This window comes from Geospiza fortis, unplaced genomic scaffold (genome assembly GCF_000277835.1).
Source record: "Geospiza fortis unplaced genomic scaffold, GeoFor_1.0 scaffold171, whole genome shotgun sequence".
NCBI lineage: Eukaryota > Metazoa > Chordata > Aves > Passeriformes > Thraupidae > Geospiza > Geospiza fortis.
Window position 1 is genome coordinate 7823627 of NW_005054313.1, and position 21663 is coordinate 7845289.

At 37.8% G+C, this 21663-nt stretch overlaps 1 protein-coding gene across 5 annotated transcripts in view; it reads left to right on the forward strand.

Annotated features, from left to right (window-relative positions):
• The first annotated feature begins 8528 nt into the window (after positions 1-8528).
• The window catches only part of TJP1 (tight junction protein 1), a 148648-nt gene continuing 135513 nt past the window's right edge, over positions 8529-21663 (forward strand). For 3 of the 5 annotated variants that reach the window (XM_031056004.1, XM_031056005.1, XM_031056006.1), the window contains exon 1: positions 8529-8684. In XM_031056004.1, the coding sequence (XP_030911864.1) occupies positions 8529-8684 (156 nt within the window). The remainder of the gene's footprint in view (positions 8685-21663) is intronic. The other 2 variants (XM_031056007.1, XM_031056008.1) reach the window with 1 other exon arrangement.

Consider the following 21663-nt stretch of genomic DNA (forward strand, 5'->3'; position numbering starts at 1 on the left):
CTCCCGCGGGGGCTCCGCTTGCGTGACAGCCCGAGTGTTGCCGCCGATGTAGCGCAGTGTGCTCCCGCCCCGGGCTGTGCAGAGCCGGGTCCGAATTCCTGCCCCTGCTGCTGCTGACAGGTGTACCGAGAAAATGGGAACAAGGAGACGCAGGTCCGATAGATTAGTGAGAGCCAGAGTAGTGCTGTTCAAATATGGTCATTTTTCCTTAAACCCTGCGTTTCCCCTCACTGATTCTCACTCTTTTTGTGCTTGCTGATTGTGTGCTGAACTGATTTTTCTGGATGAATCAACAACATGTTATGAAAAATGTATTAAAGTATAGTGGTGTAATGTGGGTGAGTAGGGCACCGGCAGGCGTATGGCACTGCAATACCCAGGCACTCGTGGGCGGGCAGGAGCCCACTGTTAGCTCCATGGGAGCAGGGGGACCTGTGTCATCATCAGGACAAATCGTGAGGAGGAAATATTGTCACATCTTCTGAGAGGAAGATGTCAATCACAAATTTGTGCACTGAGAATTTCTTATCTGAAAAGAACCAGGAGTAATATTAAGGTGGTAGTGGTCATACAGTTTTCTTTCACTGTACTTACTTGGCCCTAGTGAAGCAAAGTAAAGCATCAGAGAAGGCATGATAGGTCATTTTATTTGAACATAGCTGGTTTGCAAATAAAAATATTTTCATGTCAGCAGCTGTAACAAAAATGGGCCTTACATGAATTGTAGAATGTGGGGTTTTTAATACTTTGCTTTTCCCCACAGTAGAGACAGTGTCAAGAAAATGTATCAATTGAAGAAACATAATGTGGAACTAGTAAGCTTTCTGTCATTAATTCCAGATCTTGCTATTACTTGCAGATAGAACACAGTTTGATGAATCTGTTCATCCTGATTGTAAAGAAAAAAAATCAAATTAAGTTTTAGACAAAAATATGTTGTCATGCAGATGTTTTTACAATGTATTTGGTGGTTTGATTCTGATTATGTAAGTTACATAAAGTGTACCTTTTTTATTCTCCCCAAATGCCACTCCTGTCTGTGTGCAGCAGTGGATGCAGTTGTGTGTTACATCTTTTGAGAAGTTTAATTATAGAAAATGTAATTATGACAGTGTTCTATTTAATATTTTGTATGTCTTCTTGGAAGTGTTTTGTTTGCTGGCCTGTTAAGGAAAAGCTATATGTATTTGTGTGCTTTAAAAGTATATCTGAAAGGACCTGATTCAACTCCTACTTTGTCTTCAGCTGGAGTTAGATCTGTATTGTCCTGTTTCATGATGAGATTCTGTGCTTTTTGAGGTACAGCAAAATATTCTAGTGGCTCCACACTAATACATACCACAAGCATTGCATTTCATAACATTTCTAACTTGGCATCATGTTGCTGCAATGCAATGCTGTGTGAAGATTTAATTGACTAAAAGTTTTAAAGAAAAATAAGGCAAACTTTTTAATTTTAGGGAGATGTGTGAATTACTTGAGCATTTAAAAGTATGTCTTTGGGATATTCTTATTAATAGGTGACATGATATATGTTCTCATTTTCTTTAAGAACTTTAATAGCATTAGGCATTATCTGTATGGATAGATTTTATGCTTATGGATGAAATACTATTTTCTGATGCACTTAGAGAAGTGCTTAAAGGCACTTTGTCATGCTAATTTTTTCTTATTTCTCCACAATCTTTATCAAATAATGCATTAAGAAAATCTTAAAGAGAAAATATGTTGCTGTTACTCAAATCAATGCAATATTTGTGTATATTCACAATACATAAACCAAAAGCATATTCCGATACTGTATCACTGGAAATCTCAAAAATACCTAAAGAAAACATATAAATCAAGTCTGTCTATAGTCAGAGAGTGCTTTTAAATCTATTTTTATTTGCTTATTTTTAAAAACTTAAAAAATTCTTTTTAACCAATGAGATTCATAAGCTCTTTGATGTGTGAATCCGTATTGTAAGTGGAAACGAAGATATAATTTAATAAAAAAGGGTTAAAATGCTCATCCTTTTGTTCATGGAGATAATCCACCTGAATCCTACTGAAAGAAAATGAAAAAGGTAACAGCAATGTTTTATTTCTTTAGGGAGCATCTGTCACTCCAATTTTCTCCTGCTTTCCCCCCACCAAAGTCTATGTCCTGTTCTGTGATGCATGGAAGCAGAGCTCCGAATGAAAATATCAATGTCTCAAGATGGGTTAAGAATAAATAGCTATTAAGTAGCTAGGAATAAACCAGGCAATTAGAGAAGGAAGCTATGCCACAGGCTTGCAGGGGGAGATGGAGGAGACAGAAACCTACTTTGTGTGGAGTTTGTAATTTTATGATGAGGTTTACTTGGGGCAGTAGTTCTGGACTCAGTGCTGGAGGAAGCTGCTGGAGTCCTGAACTGCTGATTCAGACCCTTTCCTGTGTGTGTGCAGTGTTGTAATCTAATATGTAGGAGCCTAAACGAGATGAGTAGGATGTTTTTAATCCTCTTGCTGAAGGGACAGTATTTGGATACAAAACCCACCATCATAACTCTGATAGTACAGGTAGAGTGCAGCAGGGACTAACATCTGCAAAGGTGGTCAAGAGGAATCTGACAGCTAAACTGGGAGTAGTTTAAAAATAGTAAATTTTTGTAAATATTTACTGAAATCCCAATATGTGCAACCTGAGTCCTTTTTCAGTAGAGAAATGCTAAATCACATTAAGGGGAGTTACACAGGTAGAACATAATTTCTTGTCAAACTGATTATTGCGTTTTTCTGCTGCAAGGAGAAGATAGCGGGCAAATAAATAAACAAATGAAAAAGAAAAAGCAACAGCAAAACCCCCAACAGGAAATTCTATCCATTCTAATAGTTCTTCTCACTAATATTCCCTTCTGGTTCTTACAGCATTTGCCTTGACTCTGAAAGAGTTCCTGTGCTTTGGTGAATGCCCCCGCTGCTCCCCTTGGTGCAAGGGAGTGCAGCATCGTGAAAAAAGGCAAAAAGCTCAGTTAGTGATAGGTTTTCATTGGGGAGATTATGGAAATGAGTGAGACTATTCCACATTTACATTCTTTTAAGAATGATTGGTAGTTGTCTGAGGCAATCTAGGTTACAGAAAAGAATGCAGATGCAGTGCACTACAGAATTGGAATTTTGACAGGATCCAGTTCCCCTGTTTGGTGCTGTTGTTGAAAGAATGTATGATGTAGAAGCCTGGATGTTAAATGATAGCTGCTTCTTGTAAGATACTGCACAGGCATATTTATTTTCAAGCATAGGAGTAAACTTATTCGAAATCAGTGAGGAGTAACCAGCATGTCTGGAATTAAGCACTGAATGCTTTCTTGTCTCAGAGTCCTTGTATTTAAGCTGGGTCTTGGCTGTAGAAGCCCAGGCTTATAATGAAGAATGTCTGTTTTATCATTAGGACCATCCCTAGGGAGAAAAGTGTCATTGTTTGTTTATGTTCCAAGTAGCATCATATTTAGTATAATTAAATAATGGAAAATGTCACCTTAATGTAGGAGAAAGAAAACATCAAAGATTGATCTTCTTGGTGTCTCTACAGAACTCTATGGAAAAGTACAGATCTTCAGAATGGATGTTTTCCATTTTTGATTACTAGTTCCAGTTAATAGTGTTTGAAATGAGGATAAAAATTTTAGTTTAGCCCATTGTAAATCTTTATTTTTGTTGCAAGTGAATTAATACTTATTTTTTTTCCTGAGAGGGGTGTGTTTAAGGATCCATCCTTAGAATCAACATATTTGCGGAGGAGCACAAGAATTCAGCACTGCAGCTGAGTGCTCAACTGTCTCTAGCAGCGTTTCAAACTTGCTTTTTATTTTCTCAAACAAATATTAATATTGAGTAACTATAATGGTTAGGATTTCCAGTCTGGTCAGTGGGAGTAAATGTCAGCTTTTCCAGCCTTGTGTTTGAGACAGAAGCCAGTGGTCGCACTGAGCTGAGCCCAGCCTATGTCACTTCTGGTGCTGCTGAGGAAGATTGGCTTCTAATGGGAGGTATAATAATTATGGGAATTTTATACATCTCCCAGCTGAGAATTGTGTAGCTACCAGAGGCAGAAGTTTCTGCGAAGTTTGCCTTCAATATTGCTACATGAACTTGAATCCTTTCTTTGTAGGATAGGCAGGCAACTTGCAGTATGTGAAAAGTGCAATAATTATGTCACCATTAGAAGTCTTGTTGAGGCTGCATAGTTGTCAAAACCTTGTCCACTCTGCATTAACTCCAGCACTAATACTGCAGCTGGAAAACAAATACAGAAAATGTGTCATTTCAAGATACATTTTTTAAACGTTCTGATGCTGACTTTTATAAAATTGTTCAGAACTCTAATCACTGAACAAGAAGAGAGTTTATGAAGTTCTTGAAAGATTTTCAGTGTAACTGGTCTGTCTAGAAATTAAGATGACAGTAGTAATTTCAGACATAATTTAACTACAAAAAATCAGGCAATATTGAAATTTGTTATAAATAGTAATTATATGTGAGTCGAATATAAATATCTCTTGTATTCATAAACTCATATTATACTCAGACCATCTGATTATTTTATATGTATTAAGTCATTAGCCCTTGATATGACACTTCACCTTGAAGTCACTGTTGTACATTATTTTGTTAGGCTACTGTGCTTGTCAGTGGAATACAGATAGTGAAAGTTTAGGAGTTTTTTGCTTATTTTACAAACTAGAGAAATAATTTAGAGTCATGGTTATGTAATGTGATATATGATCAGGAAGAAGTCAAGGTCAATGAAACCGTTGTAAGAATTGTTGATGATAAATAAGGGCCTCAGATTCCAGGTGGGATATACAAAATGGTTCAGTTTTACTTGACTAATATTTTCAAAGGTTAATTAATTGGGTGCCTTAATTTAGGATTCCTGTGACGAGCTCCATTAAAAAGGTGTTATGTTTCCAGAATATCAAACACATTATTTGAACAGAAACAGCAAATTTGAAGCAAGGTGTCAGGAATTGTTCACTACCTTCAAAGATCCTTATGCTATATTCTACTTTTTGAAGCCCTAGACTTCCTTGAGCATTTCATCCTAGGCTTTTGTTCAAGAGTACTTGCTTAAAAGTCGTTGATGGCCTGCAGATACTTTAAAAGGGCTCTTACATATTTTTCTCCTTTAACCTGTGATAATTCCTCTATACTCCCGATGCAGGTATTACAGTGACTTAGCAATTCACTTTTTAATTTGTGATTAATATAGTATTAATTCAGAGATTCAAATAAAAGTTGAAAGGAGACAATCAGATGCAGCAAATTTTATTAATATGTGTTTTCTTAAACTTAAGGTTCAGATGCCAGAACCATGGAGCATTGCATTAGAGTTTCAGTATTCACTTAAAAAGAATAAAGCTTGTTTCTCTGATTGTGGTGAACACTTTGGGAACACAAAACATGGTTCAAAAGAGAAGGATTTTAAAAAGATGTTTTTCAGATTTTTTAACAATTTCATTTTGAGTCAATCTCAAGACACTTTGGTCCTTTTCTCATGACTTTGCACTCATGTGGGTTTATTTTGGAACTTTACAGTCTGAACTTTAGAGGTGTATTCTCTGTGGAAATTGCTAGTATTTGGAGGAGTTCTTGGTGCCATACTACATGAGTGCTACTGGAAAAGGATTCTGGAGAGTCTCATTGCTGTATCCAGCATTCTGCAAAGCCTGGGTAAAATTGATCCAAGTCTGTCTCAGGTCTGTTACTGCTTCCCTTTGCTGAATCTCTGGGAGGAGTGGAGGCCCCAGAGAAGCTGGTATTTAATTGGTTTGCACTCGTCCCAAAGTCTCCTCTTCAACCACAGAGCCAAAACCCCCTGTGATGCTGTCAGTATGGATATCTTGCCTCAGATCCTTCCTTTGGTGTACATACAGTGCAAAGCTGCCCAATTCCCAATATCAATGATATTGATTGGATTTTTCTTTGGTTGGTTAAATAATACTTTATTTGCTTGTAAAGAGATCTAGAAATTAATGATTTTGTAAAGGATTGGAGGGAATAGATAAATTGTGGTACTCCTTCTCTATAATTATATTTTGTAACTTTAAAAAGACTTTCCTGCATCTTAGAAGCTAACAAATAACAGCCATAGTTTATTCTCCAGCAGAATGAAATGATAGCTGGATTCCAGTGGCAGCAAGTTCATTTTTTCAAGTGGCTGGAAGGAGTGAAGCTCCTAAACAGAAGGGCCTTTAAAACATACCACTGGTGTGGTTCTTTGTTAACTGTGTAACTTTGATTAGCCTGTTATTTGTATTTGTTTGGGTTTTTCCATATAAGTAGTTTTCTGTTTTTTTTAATAAAGGCTTTTCAGTATCAGAAAACATTAAAAGACTTGCAGCTTAAAGAAATGCACATTTGTGGCTAGGGCCCTAAGATAAATGACTTGAAATGTTATTCAAAATAAGGAAAAGCCCAGTGTAGCTTACAGCTGTTTAACTTTTCTATTAAGTATAAGGGGGAAGTCTAACGTGCCAAGAATTTAATTCATCAGAGGTGCATTTGAAGATTAATTAACCCAAATTATAAGTAATGGAGTAGGCAGCCCTCAAAGATTCCCTGTAGAGAGAATAAACAGAGACTCTGACAGCAGGGGAACAATTGATCTCTCTGAGAGCTCCAGCATCTGCATCTGCCATGGACACAGAGTGTGTTCAGTTAGGTACTTGAGCAGAGATGTTTGGAGCACTCTCTTACAGAAGAGACATTCACACAATAGCAGTGTGCTGCCATTGTAAATGTCACTGTCTGTGCAACAGGATAGAGGCTGAGCAGTTGTCTCTCTTTGGAAATCTGTCCTGGTAATTCTTGAAGACATTTTAGCAGGGAATCCGTGGTGTTCTTGAAGTTTCTGCTGTGTGAACAAATATGTTACTGTAGTAGGCAGGCATGGGTCTCAGAGTTCAATCCATATATGATTAGCCAAAAAAATCCAGTGCAGTCTCAGCAGGAGTTTCATATTGTAATTAAGATGTATGAATATTATAGTAATGTTTTCAGGTAGAAATTTGCAGTTTAAAGTTGGCAATAAAATAACCCAAAGGGAAAAACCATCTAAACCATATTACTATGTTATCCAGACAACATAGAGCAAGCTGTTTGTGTGTGGGTCTGTGTGCATGTGTAAAATCTCCCCAAAATCAGGCATCTGAAAACAAAATAGTGATTTGGTAGTTGCAGTGATTCAACAAAAAATGAAGGGTTTTATCTTTATAAATTGAATAAGAGATTTGAAAGGAGTTGCTTTAATTTTCAAGTTTGGATATTGTAATTTCTTCTCCCTAGCTGTCCCATGGCCATGTTATCCTGACCATGATGTTGTGTAGACGTGGAAGTCTTGCTAATCAAACAAGAGTATTCAGCATGTGGTTACTGTATTTTGTATTTGGAATTTGGTATTTCAGGAGTAGATATGGCCCAGTATCCAATGTCCTGTTTAAGACATGTTATATGTTTAAGACATCTCCACCTTTCCTTTTTGTACAAACATTTACGTGCATACAAAAGCCATTAATTCTAAGTTGAAGAACATAAAAAACATCCTAAAGGATTTTTTTTGTGAGAGGAATCTTAATGGTTTTTGGGAGAAATACTGAACTGCTGTCCAAAGACTATGGAAGTGCAAAAAAATACATATTATTTCTTTTTTAAGCTGTGTTTTGAAATCTTCTATGCCTGCAATTGAGAAATAATATGAAAAAAGTATAAATCTGGGCATGAAGACTTCAGGTTTTTAGGTAATTCTTGGTGAGTGTATTTGCTGGAATAGAGCTTTCCTTTTTCTTAAGGGCCAGTCTGACTAGGGACTATTTTGTATTTAAAATATTAACGTCACAAATCCTGGTACACTTAGTTAATTGTTAACTTAGTTCTGCTTATTAGTGATTTCCAACAAGCTCATTGAAATATTAATTGCTTCCTCCAAATATTTTAGTTATGGACTCCCCCTAGGACTATGTGTAGATTACAATATGATGAAAGGCCTTATCAAGTGTAGTTGCTTAATATATTACCCCTATAACTTTAACAGATGCTATTAATGTCATTATTGTTGGTTGTTACTCATTGCTAGAATAGCTGAAGCACCATTAGCACTCAAACTGGAAAAGGTCAAAAGCCAAATACTGCCAGGCTCCTGGTGATTTAACTGACAGCCATCAATGTGTGTCACAGGACTTGGGTTTCTACTGAAGAAACAGAGAAAAATAGTCCTTTTACATTTTCAGAAGTTAAATATATATTTTCTATAATGTATTTTTTTTTCTGGTTCTATACACTTCTGTACAAGAAAGATAACTTCAGAATGTTTTTGACAAAATCTGCAAGCAGTGTGGTCTTGATGGGAGCTAGACTTCTACATGCTTGTGGTCTTATTTTGCCACTTAGTGATTGAAAACTGTCTCTTGAAATGACATTTCTTGTATCTATAGCATGGTAATGTGTTTTCCTTTGTAAATTTTTTACTTTAAGCAAATAAAAGAATGTATTCTTTATCTGATATGTGGCTCTTTTTGTTTGGCAGGGTAACTCCATCTTCCGAAAATCCCAATGGTGCTACCTGTAGTGTAAGTCAGGGAAAGCCCTCTTTAAGAAGAATAAAAGGGAGAATACACAGAAGCAAAAGTCTTGATAGCATTGATTTCTGTGAATTCACTGTAAGTACTATATCTTTTACATTTATGCTATATGAAGTTAAGAGAATCTTATTAATGAAGCAGTTTGCTCCTTGCATTGGGTTTACTTGATTGTCAGATTAGCAAAGGTATTGTGCTTAATGTCTTAATTGCCTTGCTACTGCCAGATATTATGAGCAGTGGTGTCACTTACATGACTGGTGATGTACAACCACATTCTTGTTCTTCAGCAACCATGAGACAGAAATTTCTACGTCAAATTTTAACATTGTTGTCTCCATAAGATTAAGAAATTGACTTGCAAATGGAGGAAATATGAAAAACTAAATATGATTTCAAATTTTATTTTTATATTGAGATTTTGGAAATTGCATTTAAAGTCAAGCATGGCTTTTTACAAAACCCAAATTACTATTTCAGTTGCATATGGCAATAATAAAGTGCTAGAAAAGGAAGTATATTTTTCTAAAAGATGTGTATGCTTATAGCACTTGAAAGCTGGTGTCACAGGTGATAGGTTACTTCAGTTAGGCAGTACTGGTGTGTTCCTTTTCTCTTCTCTTTGGGTAGGGGGTAGATGTGTTTGTGTTACATTTTCGGAAACTTCGATGTGATCATGGTAAAAAGCCATGACAACCTCCCAACTAACTGGGGGGAATTTGGTCAAAACAAATTATATTCTGATAAGCTAAAATAATTTACTCTTTAGGTATTTAAACAATGTCAAAGAATATGTTGAATTGTAAATTGGTTATGAAATATGAGGATGAAAGAGCTAAAAAATATGTGCTGTCTTTAAAATGTAGAAATCAATAGTGATGTGAAGATATTATGTGGCATTGCATGGTACTAGAAACAATATCAGTAAAATATTCAGATGGGATTTGGGGAAACATCTTGAAGGCATAACAGTGGTTTGAGTGTGTTGTCTTTCAGTGGGATGTTTTTCACAGATGATGCCAATAGCATAATTGGTATTTTTTTCCTCAGAACAGCTTTGTTTCTAATTGCAAAATCTCACAGCGCTATCTTTGGGACAAAGAGCTTGTTGTTTGCTGTTCAAGGAGGTAATGAAGTTCCTGGGAAGGATTTGGGATGTAGTGTGTTGTGTGGGTTCTGGCCAGTCCTGCAGGGCCGTGTGCCCTGGCTGGGAGAGTGAGGGAGCTGTGCTGGCTCATTGCTGCTGCCCTTGGTGTGTGTGTGCTCTCTGTTGTCACAGCACTGATCCCGCTGTAATCATTGCTCTGCTGAAGGTTACAAATTCCCCCAGGGAGCAAAATTTCCTTCTGCTATAAGGGTCTTCATCTGTGTGGTCCTATTAAGGAGTTTTATCTAAATCTATCTCTACTCTTGGGGCCTTCAAAGAAAAAGAGATTATAGCCAACGGTAAAAAGAATTTCTTGCATGCCATAGAACCTTTGCAAAGAGATTTGAGACAGATAATAATGGGCACATCTGTATCTGTAGCATGCAATGTGTAGAGTGTGTCATGCATAAATTCATACATTAATAGCTAAGTATTGATAATTAGGATCAGTAAAGGAAGTTCACTTTTACTGAGGTCCGATGTTATAGGATGAAACAGATTTAAATAGCTAAGCACACAAATCAGAGTTAAAAGTATGGATTTTCTTGCTGCTGCATGATTTAGAATCATACTGAAATATTTCTTGATATTCTATAATTGTGGTTTTATTGTTCTCAAATTGTGATTAAAAATAGATCTAAAGAAGTAATTGAATAAATTAGTATGCCTAAGTCTTTCAAGAGTGCTCTCAGAACAGAACATTTTTCATGTGAAGAGTCTTCATCTAGTTAAAACACTCAGGCACTGTCAGACAGAAAACAATTAAAAATAAAAATTAAAACACAAAGGAGCTTTTAAAAATGTTCTCTTTACAACTATTTTATTATGTAGTATATTAATTTTATGCACAGTGAAGTTGAAAAGTTTCGTATTTAAATATGTGGATAACTTATATGCTGACAGCATTCAGTGAACTGTTGGTTTCATTCATCACGTAATGAGAATGAGATCCATTAATAATTCTGAATGTTGCTGGATTTCACTTTAAAATAAGTAATGTCAACGTAAATCCTAAACTAATCTTTTTTGGAAACCTTTTGTTTAAAGGTTTCACTCAGCAAATTCTTTCTGGTGACAAATCCTAACAGCAGAAAGACATAAAAAATAACTTATGCTTTCTTTTCTTGAAGTGAATAAATGTGTCCCCAGTGGGGAAGTTCTGCATTTCAATGCAGTATGCCCATACAAAAATTCAATACATGAAAATGCTGTATTTACTACTTGACTGTGACTTCACCTGAAGCTGGGGACAAGTTGTGGGAGCTGCATTAAACTGGGAGGCTCATTAAAAAATAGGTTTATTCTTTGCAAGGGGGGGAATAACCAGTGAAGAGCCTTCTGCATGTGTAAAATTTCAGCAGAGGCCAGGGAGGGACTACCATGGGTGCCTTCAGAGCACCCTTCACCTTGTCTGGGCAAGGTGATGCTGCCCAGTCTGTTGTTTACTGCAGTTAGTAACATATTTGTGCTATTAATGGCTTTTGGTTATACCTGTGGCTCTTTGTGTGGGTGATGTACCCAAGAGTGCAAGAGAGCTCCTTGCCTGTGGAGCCTCAGTGTCTGATGGCTGCTGCAGTGACCCATGGCAAGCCTCGGGGATGGATGTCCCTGCTCAAGGCCAGGCTGGATGGGGTCCTGGGCAACCTGATCTAGTGGATGGCATCCCTGCCCATTTTGAGGGGTGGGAACAAGGTGACCCTAAAGGTCCTTTCCAAAACAAGCCATTCTATGGTTTGGGTGAGACTGTCAAAGCACACAGTTCCCAGCTGGTGCACTGCATACCTGTATTAACATCCCATAGCTGCCTCACCTGTGTTAAGCTCACAACACCCTTCCAGAAGGTATAAGTTCTTCCTGATTACAAGTGGTGAGAGTCTGCAGGATTGCTGACAAAATCTCAATTTTATTTCTTAGTGATACCTCTGCTGTCTTAAGTGGATGATACTGGGGTTTGTAAGTGATGCCTCCTTTTACCGTTTTGCTAAGGCAGCAAGTGAGAAGATAAAGTGATGAAATTATGTTAAGCCACAGAGTGATAGCACAGCAACTCCCTTAAAAAGTGTATCCATTTTCAACTTCTTGCACCTTTTTTCTTTTCTTTATCCTCTCCATGTATTAGCAGTACCACTTAGTCAGATTAGCAGCTGTTCACCCAAAGGAAGTAAAATCTGTTTTATTGCCCTTCAGTTCTTCTTTAAAGGAGTATCATCATGCTATGATGTGCCGGATATTAGCCGTTGAAAAACTCAGTTTTAGTGATATGTATAAAAAATAAGCCTCTATTTTACGTTGAATATTGACAAGTGGTTGTTTTCAACCCAGAAATGTTGCAGAACTCCTAGTCTACATTGTGGAAAAAGGAAGAAAAGATAAAGAAAAGCATTATCAGCTCTTGGGAACACATGTGGAATACCTATTTCCTTGTAGATTGAACTTGTTGTACTAATGTTCCATTGCATCCATATTTTAATCTTTGTTACTCTGAACCAAACCCTGGCTTTGTACAAGCTACCCCCGACAGCGGTAGCACTTCCGAGCCCAATTCGTTGACATGATTTTTGTTGTACTAGGCCTCCTGCAAACATGAAATGTTTACTCTCAAGGACCTTACAATCCATTTCTAATAATAGGTAAGATGTGACTAAACTTTGATTCTTTAGCTGCATGTGGCTCTGAAGCTGCTCAAGTGCTGCACTGATGCTAGGGCTTCTGAAGGTCACGGTGGGATGCAGGTGCATTTTGGGACTGCCCTGCTTGACAGAGCCCTGGGAGTTGTCCTCCTCTCTGGTGTGGGGCTGCCTTGGGAGGCTGTGTGACAGCTCAGAGGTGTTTGAATGGATCTCGTGGTTTGGTTGCTGCCTGTGTGACAGAATTTGTGCAGGTCTCATAGCACTACAAACACTGACCGCCCCTACGATGTGAGGATGCAGAGAAACTGCTCCTTTCTTTTGCTTTTAGTCAGTGCTGATTTTTCTGGGAATGACTGAAAGGGAGACTTTGAAAGCTTTTATAAGGAGCTCATATCATGAATTTTATGTCTAAGATACTTTTTAGTTTTGTAACACTTTGATTGGACTTGAGAAATTATTGAAATTAGCACCTTGAAAAGTGTATTTTTAAAGGAGCACAGATTTAGGCCTTTCCTGCTAAAATCAGCCCTTTGGACAAAGGAGCTCATCTTGGAAATCAGAGCACTGCAGTTATTTCCAATATGAGCAAGTCCAGTGCTGGAGGCAGCTGGTGCTAGCCTGCTCGCACTAAACATGCACACAGCTAGCTTCAGTTCACCTGCAGCTGGAGAAAGCAGAAAATCTCCAGTGTACCTCCATTTGCATTGGAGTTGAAATCCAAGGAATAATTTTGCAAAATGTTATACCAACACCATTTTCTTATTCTCACTTTTCCATTCCTTTCTAGCAATTCCTTTTTCAGGTGCATTGTTTTGTCTCTTCTTGCCACGTACTGCCAATGAGGTGAGGTTGGCTAGAATCGCTGTGCACCAGTGCTTTAGAGGCTCCTGATGTCAGCACAAAAGTAACACAGTAGGGTAGGAGATTACCGAAAAGAGGAGAAAAGAAAGACAGCTAAGTACAAAGAGCAGTCTGAATAAAGCACTGTGGAATGCATGACAAAATGGAAGAGGCAACAAAGGAAGAGATAATAAAAAAGTGAGATTTAGCTAATGTGCTGTTGCCTTCCTTAGATGGGGAGCACCTAGAATAGTAATTTTTAGTGCACTGTAGTGTTACGCCTTTGAACGGGGGGTGATACCTTGTATAATTTCTTGCAGAGGAGCTGCAGAAACTCGGTGTTTCTGTGTGCTTGCCTGCTCTCATTAGCAGGATGGAGTGATTGACCTCGCATGCTCTGTGGGGGCGTGTGCCCGGCATGTTCTGTGTGCAGGGAGGTGCGTGAGCGCCCGGCCCGGGGAGCAGCTCCCGGCAGCGGCTGTGGCGTTGTGCTGGTGCTGCCCTTTCACGTGCTTTATCATTTCTAATGAAGTTTCAAGGCTCTTTAGAGGCTTTAGTGATTAACTTTAATGGATGTTTGTGATGACATCCTTGTTTTACTTCCCCAGTCTCCTTGGTGGATTTTTATAGCGTACAGCAGGCTCAGAATCAGTTTGTTGTCAGAGATGTCCTTACCAGTGTGTTGGGTAACTGTTGCTGTGAGTAGCCCCATTGCCCCAGTGAAAAAATGTAGTAATCAAAACATAATACTGCACTATACTGGTTAACTTGTCATGGAGCATATTGCTGAGCAAGGCAGTCTAGTCTGTACTGAAGCAGAGATTTGTTGTAGTTTTTTATTTAATCTATTGCAAACTCATCTTCCCATTGAATCATCTTACAAATGACTTCTGAGGTGGTAGATATTATTCAGTAATTTGATTTTTGTTTTCTGTTTTAAAATAAAATCCTTCAGGTTTTATATTTCTATTTATCTTGATTTTCCTCCTGAGTATTTTAATTTGAATACGTGTCTGTAAAACTTGTAAAATGAGAAATGAATAATAACACAAATGGTATGTATCAGACTCAATTTCTTAGGATGGAGACATAAGAGCGCTCATGTTCTTTAAAAAGTCCTGCAGGTATTTTGGTCATCTGTGTATATGTGGAAGGAAGAACTCATTAGCACAGCTGGAGTCTTGTGGATGCCCTTAATTTGTTACTGTTCAGAGAAATGTGGTTGTTATGCAGCTGTTTCTGAGATTTAAATCCTCTCTGGTAGCTTAGCCTTGCTTCACAATATTTTTGTTGTGCTGTAACCCATTTATTATAATAATTTAATCTATTGATGGTGTACGAACACAGTACAGACTTTATACAGTTTTTGGCCAGTTTATTTTACCTAAGATAGTCTAAATAATGAAAAAAAAGGAATATTTAAGCAGTTTACACATTTTACAGTTAAAGAAATGAAAATACTTTGTCTTACATGTGCATTTTTATTGGTCAAGTGTGTAGAAAAACCCCAGAAATATACATATAACTTGTTTTAATATATATAGTTAATAGTTTTAAATACAGAGGAAAAAGAGTTTAATTTGAACAAGTGTGGAGATATAATACAGATGGAAAGAGGGAAAAAAACCCCAGGCTTTTGATCCAAGATTACAACTCTTCTGGGAAAGAGATATTTTCAGCATTGTTTATTCTGTCATCTTGCTTTTTATTTAAAAACAAATCTGAAGTTTTATGTAAGAGCTATTCTAAATGTCAAGGCAAATTATTAAGTCTCAAGTATAATACTAGGTGAAGCTTATACAGCCTTAAGATTAACCTAAGGAAGTTAACCATAAATGAGCAAGTAATTTAATTTGCTAAATTCTGAATTGTGATTAACCTTGATTTGTGTTTCTGAATTGATTCAGACTGATTGATTTACATTTCTCAACAAATTCAGTGTTCCAGGTTAAGTCTACCAAGGATGTTAACTGATGACTGTGTTTACATTAAATTTAAATTAAAAATATATTTCTGAGTACATGTTTTGGGTTATTTTTACTTCTTCTCAGAATGGCACTGTGAATTTGGGCAGATGGAGCTGTACTGAAATACTCTTTGGCATTTGTTAGGCTAATACCTGCTTGATTACTCCACCACCATTATACTTGGCGGATGATTGTGACTTGTCAGGTCCATCATCTCTTAAAATGTCAAAAGATATGTAGGCCATGGTGTATTTTGTCTTTAGGTTACATAATATCAGCTCTTTTTTGTGTGGTGCTGTGGGATGCTATTGTCATTTAGTCTCAGTATCAGTGCCCACCTGCCAGTGAGCTGCAGCCCCAAGCAGAATGAGGATCCAAGTGTTTGTCCTTCAGCTAGCCCAGACATGGAGGGGAGCAGAGAGGTGATTTAGAATGACCACTATCCCTGCTTTTCAGATACTTCTGAGCTCCTTTGAATGTCTCAATTTCTGAGCTGAACTCTGTATGGAGCCACATGATGATCAGTGTTGTATTAAAGCAAATTGATGGGATGACTCAGGGAAAAGAGTAACTCTCATATAAATGTGAGCTTCTCTAGGTCAATGCTAAAGTAATTTTTTTTTCTGAAAAATCAAGGTTTCTTATTGTAGATTAGACACCTTAATGTTTTGTTAGGCATTAGATACTTGTGTAATAAATAATTGTTTCTGTCCAAAAGAATTTTATGTGAGTGACTCTAAGCTGGCTTTGAGTCTAAGTGCGTTTATCTTTCATGCCAAAAATTCTTCCCAGATTTATTTCTGGAGTAGAAGTTAAGATTATATTGCTCAATCTATTTTCCTGTTATTGATAGATTTTATTTGTTTGACCTTTCTCTACTGTTGTGCTCAAAAAGAGGCAGACTTGTTATATATGAGAAAGCAAAGACTGCAACAATTTCTATTGCAGGCTCTCAGCCTTGTGCTTAAAAATAGCAAATAACAGAAGTGTCAGTATGAGTGGCTTTTCAAATATATCACTAGAATGTATATGCTAGTAGCATGTCTGTTTTAATATTTTTATTAGGTTGCTGGAGGTTTTTTCGGTTTAGGTTTGTTGGATGTTTGGGGTTTTTTTGGGTTTTGCTCATTTTTTGCCTCATCAGAACTGTTTCCTCTTGGAAACTAGAGTTTGGGTGATTAATTCTAATGGCTTTTAAAATTTGATTTTTATTATGAAACAAAATATGTTGTTTTTGTTTGCAAAAGCTGCTTGGAACCTTCTGTCATTAAATACTTGTCTGTGTGTGGGCACCACTGGCATGTCTGCAAAGATATAATAATTTCATGGAAATAATAATGCAGGTACAATCAGTGTCAGCATGCAGTCTTTGGTGGGGACAGAAACGTTTCTTGCTGCTTTTTCTGGCAAAAGAAATTGAAATGTTTCCTTTGACCTTCAGACACCTACTTTCTCAGAAGTAACTGAGAAACTGAGTAACTGTTACTGTCTCAGAAACATTCCTTGATCCATGCCTGGCAATACCACAGAAGCTTAAGGATGGGAATATTAATATTCCACCTGCACTTAGAACTTGTCTGTGCATTGAAATGAACAGAAAAACATTTTCTTCCTGAAATAGGAGAATTGATCTACATGAAAAATCAGAGTATCTTCATCACTTATGCACAAAGACAATAGCCACAGTTAAAATTAAGGCCTTCAGGTTTTTGAGAGATTTTAAGCCTCAAGCCTTTCACTCAGTGGGATTCTCTCCAAATGCCCATCCGTTGGTATTCTCACCAAGCAGGATTTTAGTCAGACAGGCCAGCTTGGTGGGGAGATACTTCTGGAGCATTCCAGAGGAGCAGGTACTGAGGCATGTGGAAGTGATGCAGACAGAATGTCTGCAAGGGTTGCAGTAATTCTCAGCTTTGTTTTGATAAGCTTGAAGATGCACTTGGCCAAATGCTGATGGTGCTGAGGGTGGGCTGGGCAAGGTCTTGAAATACATTCAGTCTCCTTAGAAGTCCTTTTGAATTTTTTTTTTCTTTCAAGTTTTAAGCTTTTCAAGTTACAATAGAAGAAATAATAATCAAAGTATCCCATAGCTGTTACTCAAACTCCAGTAAGGATAGCTACTGGAACACTTCAAAGTAGGATTTCACTGGGTTACATTTCTTTCATTACACTTTGGAAGAAGAACTTTTTTAGTTACACAAAGGGTTGAGAAGGTAGTGTGAGTGCCTAAGCAGCTGCAGAATTCCTCTTTTTAAAGTGAGCCATGCTCAAGTTTATCTGTCACTATCCAGACGCTGATGTGCATATCTGTCTATATAAATTATATAAACATCAATATACATGTGTCATATGTACACACATGCATACCCTTTGCATTTAATACAGAAAATACTACTGGTTAGGCCACTCTTTGTCAGCATGATCTCTACATAAATTTTTAGAGTCTTGTTGACAAAACTCTGCCTGTCACGTTGTACCATCTCTGCCAGTAGCAAACATCTCCAAGGGCAGGGTGTGACCCTACACAGGCAGTCCTTCAACAACAGTTGTAAAATGTCACCGTCACCCTGTCAAGGTCTCCCTTTACCAACTTTTTCCCCTCTGCTCTCTGGAAGTCCCAGTGGGCATTCAGGAATGTGTCATTTATCACTCAAGTAAAATATGGCTTTTTTTGAATATTCTTCACCATCCCAAAGAATTCTCCATCTAGCCCTTTTCCCATCTTTGTTGTCCAAATGGCTGGGGAGTGTGCCCAGGCAGGGGACAAAGGAATTTGTCTTCAGCAGATGGTTTATTTTAAGAGGATGTGCCAGTACTAATGTAGAAGAACTGACAGGATACTCTCAGCAGTAAAAAAAAAATTGAAATATGGGCTGTAGCATAAGGTTTTGCTGCAGTCACTGGAAAAAATATTAACTGAAAATGTTGTTAAAATAATGGAAACATAATTGTACGCATCAAAAGTTGAAAATGAAGTGCATTGCACCCAACACCCAAGTCTTCAACCTAAATGCAGAATAAAATAAAAAAAGATTGATTGTGAGCACCTTGGAATTCAGACTGCATGAATTTGCAAAAATGCCATAGCAAACTTCTAGGAGAACGTTGGGTTTTTTTAATCCAAAGAAATTTATTTTTGAAGTCTGGGGCTGTGAATGGAAAACAAATTGTTTATAAGCTGTGCTTAGACTGAAAAAAGGGTTAGACTGCGTTAATGGAATAGGGCAGTTAGCGTGGGCTGGCTCATCGCTCTTGCAGCAATAGAGACACTTCCAGTTTGCAGAGATTCTGGTTTCTTTTGGCACAGATGTCCTTTTTGTCCTCTGGCACAGTTTTCCTTGATTTTTCAAAGAAATATTGGATGTTTGTTACTCGTCTATATCTAAGAAGAGCAGCTTGCTTCTCCCTCTGGTATAATATGCCTCTGCTTATTGCTCTGCAGTATTCTGTGAGGGAGCATACAGGACTGGATAACCTCTACAGAGCAGCTGCCTTTGGATATTTGGCACTGTTATTAGCAATATACTATTGGGATCACAGGCTCCTGTAATACATTTAGCAATCTTGGCTGTACTATCATTATACTTATCTAGAACCCCTCAGAGCTAGAGATTTTGAAAAGTACATATCCTGTTCTCACAGTGGTGAGTACCACTGCAGGAATAGAAAGGAAGCAAATATTAGTGTTTGTATTTTTATGAAGATTCAGCATTTAACTTCTGATATCTACTGACATCTGCAGCTGTATAATGTGTTACCTTTCATTGCCCTTGAGGACAGCCCAGGGAGAGGGGACTTAAAGGTTGGTAATGACAAAGAAGGGGAAAAGCCAGCAAGGAGAAGATCTGCTCTTGGAGCTGCTCAGATGTTCAGAAACCAGAAAGTGCTTTCTCAACCTGCTTGGAAAATAAGCTAGGAGTATACAGTACTCAAGTCTGAGCAATAGGCTTTTCAGGGAGGTTTCTTGCAGTTCTGCAGATAAAGGAAAAACACTGGAGTCACATACTAGAGTGTGTGAATAGAGAATGTTCAACATTCAACTACAAACACAATTCTTGTTTTGCCCCTCTCAGGAAGGCAGCATGTCTTATAAAATTATTATAATATATTAATTATTTACTTGACTCTGATAACATAGAATAATATGATTGCCAGTCAAAGCTGTACACTGAAGTTGGATGCTGCCTGAGTGCTCAGGCAGCATTTCAGCTGGCCTTTGTTAGGCCTGTTTTTATATATGGACTGTTAAACACAGCTTTGTGAAATCATGATTCATTTACTGTAACGAGATAGGGATGTGAGCTCCAAGATGAAGACTCTCAACAGCTGCTAGAAAGCTTTTCACAATTTATAATTGGATATGTGGTCTATATTATTTCATTCTTAAACATGTGATCCCTGTGAAACTTGGTTGGCCAAATTAGCCAAGTTTGCCTTTCTTGGTTATCTACCAGTGCTTGCATAACCAGAGAACTATAGGGCTTTTCCTCTCTCTACCTTCAAGGTAAGGCAGGGATGGCCTAAATCAGGGGTTTTCATATTGCACCACTTAACTAAAAGCTGTTTCCAGTAACTGGATGCTGTATTTCCTCTACTTTCACTCACAGCAGTTTTGGGCAATATAACACAATAGCATTGGATACCTGGATGATTGATTGCTGCAGAATCCAGTACTCACGAGGCAGTAGCAGCCCTGGGATGCAAACACACAGAACTGGCCTCCCTTCATTTCTCCACTTCATAACAATTCTTGCACATGTTCACAGGCCAGTAGAGTGAGTTCAGACACGTGCCCAGAAATGTGATGAATTAATCTGAAAGTTCTGCAGCCAATACTTTATAATCTCATATTTGCATTATTAATAGCTGCTGTATCTGCTTCATGGATTCAGATCTGCTGCTGTGCATTCTGTGAGGGCATTTTAGGGCTTTAAGATGAGCCCGTGAAGAAATACAATTTAGGATGGAAAACAGACAATTTTTAAGAACAAGTGCAAAACCAGGAAGATAATGGATGAGTCAGGAGGATTTGTTGGACTTGATCCCAGACACCTAAAATTTCCTGACAGAAGCTTCATTTTTTCTTCTACCACTGCAAACTTTTCTGTTTAAGATGGTACTTAGAATGGTGCCTGCACTCTGTGGAGTGCTCACAGGAGTGATAAGGCACAATTTGCAGCGTTATGCATCTTCTGCTGATACTGTCTTGTGGAAATGTACCTTTGTGGGCAGCCATTGCAAGTGCAAAGTGTCAGGCAAAGTATTATAAGTGACCCCTTCCAGCATAAATCTTTCTAATGGACTTTCTGATTCTGCTGATAATCTAGGATTTTCCATATGGGATTGTGTTCTTTCAACACCATACCTTCAAAAAGCATCTGGAATAAATTGGTAGGGCTACCTCACTGTGCGGGCTTGGCATGAGGCATTAGGTGTCCTTGATTAGATTATTCTTGATGACTTCTAATGAGACCAGCTGAAGATCTGCAGTTATATTTTGTCCCTTAATGATCTTCCTTACTCAGGGCTTACAGCAGCTTTTACACTAAGGTTGGCACAGTTTCTCTTCTCTTGTTTAGCCTTCAGGTTTTTTGGTGATTATTATTGATATTACAGTAGTAGTTGGAGCACTCTGTTAGCATCAGAGTCCTACTGTATCAGATGAGCTACAAACACAGAAGAAAACTCAGTTCTCTACTTATGAAATATCTTAAAATGTGTTACAAAGTCACTGGTACAGATGTATCAAGTGGATTAAAAAAGGTTAAGATGGTTTATCACCACAGTGATAGTGCCCCTCAGTTTACCTCAAGGCATTGCATGGAACTCTTAAATCTTTTCCTTTTCTACTGTTTCACTTTGGTACACTAATATTTAGAAGAGTGGGGAGAAGTTGCCCTGAAATCAGTTTTTGTCAGGATCTGTGGGTCCTCTGGTGTTAAAACAGACACCCATACTGCCTTTTCTGTGGCTGCTCTAATTAAAAGTGAAGTGGATGTTCAGCATCCCAGCAATGGGGAAGACCTTGTATGAGGATATTGGAAGAGAGTTTGTTGAAAAGAGGTATTGTTGGCAGACCAGAATCAATGAGCAGGATAAATATGGCATTGAACAAAGCAAACATGCTGGAGGGGAACACGTGGAAGGAAATTCAACCAGTGTGTTTTCACCCAAAGGACATTGTCTGGAATGTTTGTTTAAAGGTCAAATGTTCTTAGTAGAAATATCATTGAGTAAACACCTCAAGTGAAATAAACTACATTTGAGAGGAGGAGGACTGAGGTGTAGATCTTTTTAAAAATATTTGCCCTTTGAAAGGAAAAAAATCAGAGAATATCAGTTGTCATAATTGTACTTATGGTTCATAATGTGATATTAGAGGATAAAGCAATATGTTTTTAAACTATTTTGGGAATCCTAAGTGTCAGAAAACACTCTGTTCACTTGTAATGGTGCAGGGAAAGCAGAAGTTTCAG